Source organism: Vigna umbellata, chromosome 1 (genome assembly GCF_029865625.1).
Source record: "Vigna umbellata cultivar VRB3 chromosome 1, Vumbellata_1.0, whole genome shotgun sequence".
Lineage (NCBI taxonomy): Eukaryota > Viridiplantae > Streptophyta > Magnoliopsida > Fabales > Fabaceae > Vigna > Vigna umbellata.
The window spans coordinates 94,331,258-94,340,254 of record NC_142165.1 but is presented as its reverse complement, the minus strand read 5'-3'; the positions used below and the strand labels follow the sequence as shown (position 1 = coordinate 94,340,254).

Here is an 8,997-nt window from a genome sequence, read left to right as displayed (position 1 = left end):
AGAGAAGAGTGCAGGACAATAATTTCAAAGCTAAAATATAGCATCTACCAAGCTCAGTAAGGCAAAAATATAGCATCTACCAAGCTCAGTAAGGCTAAAATCCAGCTAAATGACCATGCAAACGTACAAGAGAAAAATGTTCGGTTTGGTCGTGTCATTATGTCAATTTGTTGTTTCCCTTTTCGCTTCTGTTTTTTAAAGAAATGCTAGCTAGATCATATCTGTAAAACAACTAGAGAAGAATCTTCCGTTGGGTCCATGCATCTTTGACCCTTGCATGGCTACAAAATTACACAAACATAAAGATGAAAGGAGGAGTGACCACGATGGAAATCTCGTCGGCAGGTAAGTTACATGTATGGAGAGAGTGTGATTAATTGTCATTACTACATCAACTATAGGCATTAAAAGAATCACAAGTCCCAATAAATTAAACTCGGAACCACAAGCATTAAAAGCTAATAGGAAGAATACAAGTCAAAACCACTGCAAGATCAATAATATAAACAAGACTTACAAAACTAAGAACTCAACCACAAACCTCACCAACAAGCCAAAAGGTCCACCGGCAAGCAACTAAGAGAGGATGACCCGGAATGTGCTTCTTTACTGGAATACATGGATCCAGGCGCATACAATCAGCCAGGTGAAAAACAGCTTCAGCGTATTCCCATTGATTGGTGATGCCGCAGAAGCAATAACTTGAGGCCTAAAAGAAAACAAAACAAAAACAAAGCAGTTGGACTCAAAATTAGAACCATTCATAATCAAAGTTAATGGTGGTAGTTGGAGGAGAAGGATTTGTAACATACTTCTGCAATTTACTTAAGGCGCCACAGAAGAGGGCGTTATCTGGAATGGGCAGCTCAGTCTTGTTGGTAACCTCTGGGTTGACAACCCTGACATATGTTTCCTGACCAAGGTACCATGAATCAAGGTTTTCTGTTCTGAGATTCCATACTCCTACGTTGTCAAGGGAAACCAAAATTGCAGTCCATGCTCCAGGGTAAACCTGAATGAGAGACATTGGAAACAAACAAATGTTAGATTATAACTTTTACGAATCATGATGCTGAATGATATAGCACCAGTTAATTTTAAGGTACGTATGTGAAAAACAAACTTTGAAAATACAACCAATTGTGGAAGCTACGATAAAGACATCAGTTCTGAAATTTTAATGGTAGAGAACACAGATTACATATATTAATGGCACAATTCAATTCTACATTTCATCCTAGGTTATGAGTTCTGCATGACCAAACTAGTACGTGAGTTAGCTACAGGATAAACAAGAGTTATTAAATTTACAGTTGCAGCAAAAAGTTCCAATTTTTCAAATTCCATGAATCAAAGACTTCTCCAGGAGCCTGAGTGAGAATGTGAAACTACTAACTATGAACTCGTGGTATGAACAGCACAGAAGTTCTAGTGAAGCATTTGACAGCTTTTGAAAATATGAAAGTTTCAATGATTTTAGTGTTCAGGAGGAGTCAGACACACAATCTAAGATAAAACTATACCTGAGCTGTACTGCGAGCTATTCCATCCCACTTGTTATATGTGCCCCTGCTATTCTCAGACCAATCACCAAAATCCATCCTGCAAGCAACAAATTGAGTTGCGTTATTGGTTCCTGAAACATGGAATCGAACTTTAAAAGATATGGAATTAGTTTGTACCCGACTACAAAAAATGCATATCCACTCATGTGATAGGTATGCATCTTGGTATCATTGTTCTGCAATATAACTTCCATAAATCCTCTATAGGTTCCATTAATGATTGATGTTTCTGCACGAGGTGGTCCAGTAATAGGCTTGGTGGGAAAATTTAGATTGTATACTCCCTTCAATTTGTACTGGTCAGCAAGCCTGATTGGAGTCGAAGGATTGACAAAAGATATTCCACTGACAGTTGCTCGCCTCTTCCCATTAATTTTCTCAGGTAGCTTATTTTTTAATACATAAATCTCAGTCACATTGATGGAACCATATCTGAAAGACCCTTGTGGGTTAGGACGAGCACCACTTGCTGATACATTCCATCTGCACAGTTAACAAAAAGAAATTTCAGAATCTAATCTACATATGTTCTAGTGGAATCATTCACTAATAATAATATATGAAAGTCTCATATTTTCATTTACAAAGCATTCAATATTTAGAGGCTCAACACGTCTGAAAATTTCTTAACCACTTAAACTTCCAAAAACAATAGAGAAAGAAAAACTTAATACCAAGAATAATTGATTTTTCATTTGACAGTATTCCTAAAGATTGAAGTTTGAAGCACAAACAAACGAGTACATAAAATTGCAGCACAGACCTGATGGATCTTGCTTGGTTCATTGAGTAAGTTTTGTCAAATTGATCATCAGGAGCCGGTGGAAGAGGACCATGCGCCTTCCCCTTGGAATTTGTATAGCGCAAGATAGCAACTCCAGTAACTTTTTGCCAACGTGATTCATTCACAAACCTGGCACTTGCTACGATGTAGTAATCTGAACTTGCATTTTGGTCCGTGGTTACCAGAAAAGAATAAGATTGCCCAACATGAATATCTAAGCTAGTGTAGTTCTGTTGCACTGTGTAAGACCCCTCTGTCTCTGCTAGAAGTAAGTTATGACTCTGGATCCTGAAATTCAGACTTGTTGATACTCCAACATTATGTACACGAAGTCGGTAAGTTTTTCCTGTTGTGCATCATGTGATGACCATCAAAATCATTATAAAAAATGACATAACACTGGAGCCAAAGTCATCCAAGGAAACAAATTATAATGGCTAGAGCGGTGACAACCACAAGAACCTTTCCTTTCAAATATCATAAACATATACACAACAGATATAATCAACGTACCAAGTTGCGTTGGATAAACTTCTTCCTATGCACTTCTTAAGAAAAAGAAAAAGCAAGTAAAATAAAATGTTTCTCTTATAAGCTAAAATTAACTTGTACATTTCATCTTTTGGAAAGTTAGAGAAGTGTCTGGAAAAGTTGAGTGTGTGAGTTTATTGTAGCTTATGAGAAAAAATCCATTCATTTTACATTTTTCTTTTATTGTAGAAAAATTTATCCAAACAAAACTTATATACGCCACTATAATAAGACAGACTTTGCTTGCTTTTTCCTAACTTTCTGCCCATTGTTTTTCTCACAAGGCAGACATGCGTATTAGTCAAGGATTCCTCGTTTATACTCCTAAAGAAGCATAACATTAGAGAAACTACAAAACAAATTTAAATTTAAATTTTCTAAGAACCTACCAGGATGGACTTCAATTGTTTCATAATCGATGCCATCAGGAACAAGTGTATCGTTATATCGGTATGGGCCTTTCCCATTGATGAGAACACCATCCGGCATGCCAAGATCTTTTCCATCGTCTAGGGCCTTCCTCATGTCCTACATTCCAACGCAGAACCAGTAACAAATAGTTTAACCCGTGTTATGATTTACTTGACCAGTATGAACTGAATTGTAGTAATGTTCGTAAAAATAGGAGTTTCCAAAAAAAATTCAACTATCACACTAACCGTATGGTTGCGGGTGTACCAATCTCCAATAAAAAGGACAATGTCCCCATATGGGGTATCAAAAGGAAGAGAAATGATGGGTCGGTTGTTTATAATGAAACCCCCAAATCCACCAGCAGCCCTCTGAAGATGAAGGGAAGGGAAGTAGAAAAAGCTTCCAATTTGATCCTTGACCTGAAACTGGTAAGTCCAGTTCCACTTAGAAGGAATGGGACAATTCGTGCCAAGAACACCATCTTGCCACGAACTCCTCCTCTGCTGAATCCCAGACCTGTCTCGAGAAAGTTCCATAAAGTTGAGCTCAGTAAACAAATCTAAGCTCCTTATGAAGATTTGAAGCTGAACAAGAAGTCAACATACCAATGAATGAGGAGGCTTTCATCCAATTTGTTCCGAACATTGACGGCAACATTGTTGTTTGTGGTCACATTGATAGTAGGACCCGGGAATTTGTTGTTGATAGCAATGACCTGCAAAAACAATGCAGACAAGACATGAGAGGCAGCACCAAAATCCCGTAGCTCCACCCACCTACCAAACCGTGACTGAGTCAAACAAACAAACACCTGGTAACCGCACTCACATAACAACAACCCTTCACTAAGCAAAGTATTAAAGTACGACATTACTATCTAGAAGCGTCCCATGAAGCAGATCTGGAAGTAAAGCTGGAGATTTTAAACATAGAGCAAGAGAGAGAAGAGAACCTGCTGAGGAACTCCAAGTGGAGAGGCAGTGATGTAAGAGACCTCAAAATTGTAGGAAACAAATGGATCCGCAGCGGAAGAGAGGGTGAGAAGTAAGGAGACGTTGACGAGAAAGAAGAAGAAAGCCGTAGAAGAAGACATTGTGTGGAACTTTCAGGGTTTTCTTTCCCTCAAAAAGGATTTAGAGGCAAGTTAGCAGCGTAGCTTTTTCCTTTCCTCTGATTTTACATTATCAAAAGGAACTTAGAAAGAAGAGTTTGAGAGTGGTAGAGAGTAGAGACAGAGAAGAAATAAGAGGGTAGTGGGAGGAGAAGAAGAAGAAGAAGAAGGACTCTAATCCAGCAGCAATGTGAGGTGTGGTGTGAAAAAGGGTAAGTACGTAGGAGACATACACCCGATCAACCTCAACCTAATATGACAGCCAGTAGCCAGTTCACACCTTCTCAATTTCTTTCTTCACTGTACAAAACTTTATTTTACAATTTTAATTTTAACTTAATCATCACATACCTTTTATTTAATATAAAATAATATATTTGCAAAATATGAGAATTTGAATTATTTAACAAAAACATACAAAGGCATATAATAAAATTGTGCATCTAGCCGTTGTTGGGACCGTAGCGTTCTTTGTGATGTGTTGTTTTTCTATAAATTAAGAAAGGGACACAGTATATATGCATCGGCAATTTGTTTTATTCGATTATGAATTAAATAATAATTAATTAATTTTGGTGTTTGATGGAGGGGTCACTTTCCGTTTTGGTTTGCTAGTGGCAACGCCGTAAATTGCGTTGCAACGGTCGGATCTCTGCAAAAAGCGCCACATGCTTGCCAGCCGGGAGCCATTCTTCTAGTGGGCCCACTACTCGAGGGAGTGGGGCCAACACTCTGTTCAGCGTAATTACCGTTTAATCCTCGCTTTCTCGTTTTGACTTACCACAACGGTCCCTGATCATCATCATGATGCAGACCACGTGAGTCCAGCCATGTAAAGTGTTCAATCACACCTCTATGCCTCTCAACCATTTTCCTTTTCTTAATACAGATTTTTATTTTCACCACATTACAACTCTTATTCTTCTTATGTCAGTTAATTAGTTAAAGCTGAAAACGGTTTTGCAGCAAAGAATACCGGTATTACAAGTAAAAGTAATAATATCTTTTCTGTCATTCACTGGTTCCAGATTTATTGATTCAAATTCTCCTTAAAATCAGTATTTTACACTTCTTCACTCAAATTTATCACATTATAATTCACCTGTTATTACAACAAATTTAACTCATCGAAAAATTAATAATTTGATATACATTTTTATATTCATTTTAACACTTTTATTTTTTAAAAAAAACATAATTTTCTTTGTTTATAATTATTTTATTTTTACACTGTGTCAAATAAATAAACGTAAAAATATATCACCATATATATTATTGTTTTAATTAGTCGGCACAAATTTTATCACACAAGTTTAAGCTTGCACAATCCAACTGTCTTTTTTGGATGATGAAACAAAAACGGTGATTCTGTGCTCCGAAAGTGATAAATAAAGGTTTGGAAAATGTGTCAGAATACAATAGATATAAAAAAATGAAAATAAATACCTGTGGTCCAAAATGAAAATAAAAATGTATGAACTCTGTGAATCAATTCCCGTAAAATTGTTTTAATTTAATAGATAGTAAATATTTAAAAAAAAATATTTCTTCAATTCGAATAAATTTATTTTCATGTGATATATATAACATGATGATTACCTGACGTGGCCTTATCTTTTTTCTAGTAACATCTGACAGAGTTAAACATCATTGATACACGCAAAAATGCGAAGTCGGGAAATCTTGAGTTACTTGTCCAAAAACACAAACGTACAAGTATTATAAAGAATAAGCAAGCCACCATGATTCATATGATTCGATTTAATTTTAGTGATAAAGGTGACATTTCAACCAACACTGTCACTTGTCTACCCTAATCAGGGACATTTAGCAAAAACAATTTGAGAAGAATAAATCTGACTGACAATAATTCAGGAAAATTAGCCTGAATTTATGAACTGGTCCATCCACCAAACATAAATAAAATAAACTTTGTATTGCAAAGCTGGTAAAAGATTTTGTGTTTGTCTTTTCGTTAAAATCTTCTAAAAAGTAACTTCAAATCTAATTTAATTATATAAAATCAATCTAATTTAATACTATAAAATGAAATATTTAGTAAGGATAAATTTTAAATAGTTTTAATATTAAATTTAAATCAATTTTATAAAATTAAATATTTTATTTAATAGATTTTGTATGATTATAATATTAAGTCTAATTTAATTTTATAAAATCAATTTATAGGATTGAAATTTTACACTTATTTATAAATTTTAAATACACATTATATTTACTTTATATATTTATGTTACTTCTCCAACAAAATCAATCTGAATGTTTGAATATTGTATCAGTATATATGTAGGAGTTTAAAACATCATGTTTTAAAATTGATAGTATATTTAGAATAATAAAAGTCGATTATTTATAATAAAAGTTTAATATATAAATAAATTTTTATAAACGAGTTTTATTATTCTAAATCATATAATATCTCTAAAAACTTCAATTTTTTATCTTTTCGCAAAACTTTCTAACCATTTGTTCATTTATTTAAAGATTGGAGATTGTTAGACTAATCCTTGAGACGAGATTTTCAACTTTATCTAATTAGTTTCTACAAAAGAGTAAAATGATTTCTACTATTTTCTTAGTATATGTGTTTTTTTGTGTGCATGTAGATGGTTCTAGCTTGCATGTTGGGTATGAGTCTTCTATAGGACTTTTTACTGATAACTGGTTTTAACAGTATATCCTGATTGTGTTTATGTTATTGGTAGGAGTAGATAGAACTTCTTGTACTTTTGAAGCTATTATAGGATCATTATAGTGGTTTGATTATCTATCGGTTAAGGGAAACTAATTACATTGATTTTAATTGATAGGTAACTTATAATTACTTATTGTATGTTTGTATGATAGTTGATTTGTGTGATTGAGTTGTTTGATGAAATATGACTTGTTGAGTTGAGTTAGGAGTTTTGAATTGTCTTTAGTGATCATATGTTGAAATGTTGATAGGTTGTATGGTTGAGATCGAATTTGAGGTGAATTGAGTAATTGAATTGTGTATACTATGATGGTTGATTGATTTAGCATTTGTGGTTAGTGTTAGACTGATTTTGTAGAAATAAAATGACATAAATTTGCATAATTCTGTTATGCAGAATTATTCAGACTCGTTGGGTGAGCATAAATTCGTTGCACAAAGTCAAAGTCAGAGAGCTACTAACTTGGTACTCATTGGGTGAGAAAAATCTCGCTAGACGAGACTAAAGTTAGAGTTCATTAACTTGACAGTCACTGGGCAAGAATATGCTCGTTGGGTGACTTTTGGAAGAATTTAAATTTATAAGTTTTGGTGTTATTCTCGTTGAGTGAGCTATTTGGTCACTATACGAGTGTGCTGTCAGGAATTATTCACTAAGTGAACTATTTGATCATTGGACGAGTGTGCTGTTAATAACTACTTGTTGAACCAGCAGATCTAGTGGTTGAGCGAGTGTGATATCAGGCACTACTCACTGAGCAAGTAGGTCTGATGGTTGAGTGAAAATATCATAATTTTAACTTACTTTGCATATATATCTTATGATGTGTTTAATATGTGTGATTATGTGAATGTTAAAACAAGGTTTAGTTTATAATATGATATGTGAATGATTAGTACTAATCCAAGGACAATTACTAGTGGTTAAAGTAATATGTGTATTTATATATGGATTCTATATTGAGAGTTATCCTGACACTTTAATAACCATTCAATCTCAAGTAGAGAAGGATGAGGTATGTGGAGAGATGAGTGGAAGGTCTTAGTATAGGAACTTTACCTTTGTCAAAGACATTAACAAACTAACTTTGAATGTGGTAGGATGAAACTCATCGACAATAACTTTGTAGAGCAGTAGAGGTCACCACATGTTCATAACTCGCTAGAGTCTAATATTAATACATATATCTGGATGGTCAAGTCTAGAATGAATTATTCTAGGTTTTAGGATTTGTTAATATGAATTCATGTGTTAATATTTTGTGTGTGTGTTTGTCTATGTTCTTTTTGTTTGTAATGATCATCTTAATAGTGTAAGCAAAGGTGAATGTTTCCGTAGATCCAGGTCAGGAGTGGTGCTAAAGCATGGATTTAGGATGTTTGTTTCCAGTTATGTTAATTTTTGTTAAATTCTATTATACTTTTTAAACCTGCGTAATATTAATTTTAATCGTATATGACCCTTGCATATATTTTGGTGTGTGTTATAATTATATTTGAGTTAATTATAATAACACTACATTATGTATATATATTTTTTAGTTACATGTTATTTTAAATAGTTGAATACTGTTAAAATGAAAGGTTAGAATATGCACACAATGTTTATAACTGAATTAAATCCTTTTTTTTTCTTTTTAATTGTTAGAATCTAGTTTTTTCTTATCATTTGTCTTTACCTAAAATCCTTCAATTATTGTTTTATTTAAATCAAGTGTTAAAGCATGAAACTTTTCAAAAACCCCTTTCCCTTTCTAATTGCACTAATCGAGATATTATTATATTTTTCGGGCCAAAGTTTCGCTCTTCAAAACCTAATTTGAATTTTTTTTTTCAATTTTCAGTAAAGGTTGTTTGCAAAATAAATAAAAAACTTTAT

The 8,997-nt window shown here is 33.7% G+C and overlaps 1 protein-coding gene across 1 annotated transcript; it reads right to left on the bottom strand.

Annotated features, from left to right (window-relative positions):
• Positions 1–318: 318 nt before the first annotated feature.
• LOC124841369 (monocopper oxidase-like protein SKU5) lies at positions 319–4,647 on the bottom strand. The gene is made up of 9 exons (XM_047317629.2): positions 4,247–4,647; positions 3,900–4,009; positions 3,540–3,810; positions 3,270–3,408; positions 2,329–2,695; positions 1,683–2,048; positions 1,524–1,602; positions 813–1,012; positions 319–709 (listed from the first exon to the last, which is right to left on the bottom strand). The coding sequence occupies exons 1-9, from the start codon at positions 4,385–4,387 to the stop codon at positions 607–609; spliced, it is 1,776 nt and encodes a 591-aa protein (XP_047173585.1). The 5' UTR covers positions 4,388–4,647; the 3' UTR covers positions 319–606.
• Between the last annotated feature and the right edge of the window lie 4,350 nt (positions 4,648–8,997).

Excerpts from the sequence above, each read along its gene's own strand:
- LOC124841369 (XM_047317629.2), bottom strand. The coding sequence starts at position 4,387 with ATGTCTTCTTCTACGGCTTTCTTCTTCTTTCTCGTCAACGTCTCCTTA. Across the intron at positions 3,409-3,539 it reads GGTACACCCGCAACCATACG|GACATGAGGAAGGCCCTAGA; the intron begins GTTAGTGTGATA and ends GTTGGAATGTAG. Across the intron at positions 710-812 it reads GCCTTAAGTAAATTGCAGAA|GCCTCAAGTTATTGCTTCTG; the intron begins GTATGTTACAAA and ends GTTTTCTTTTAG.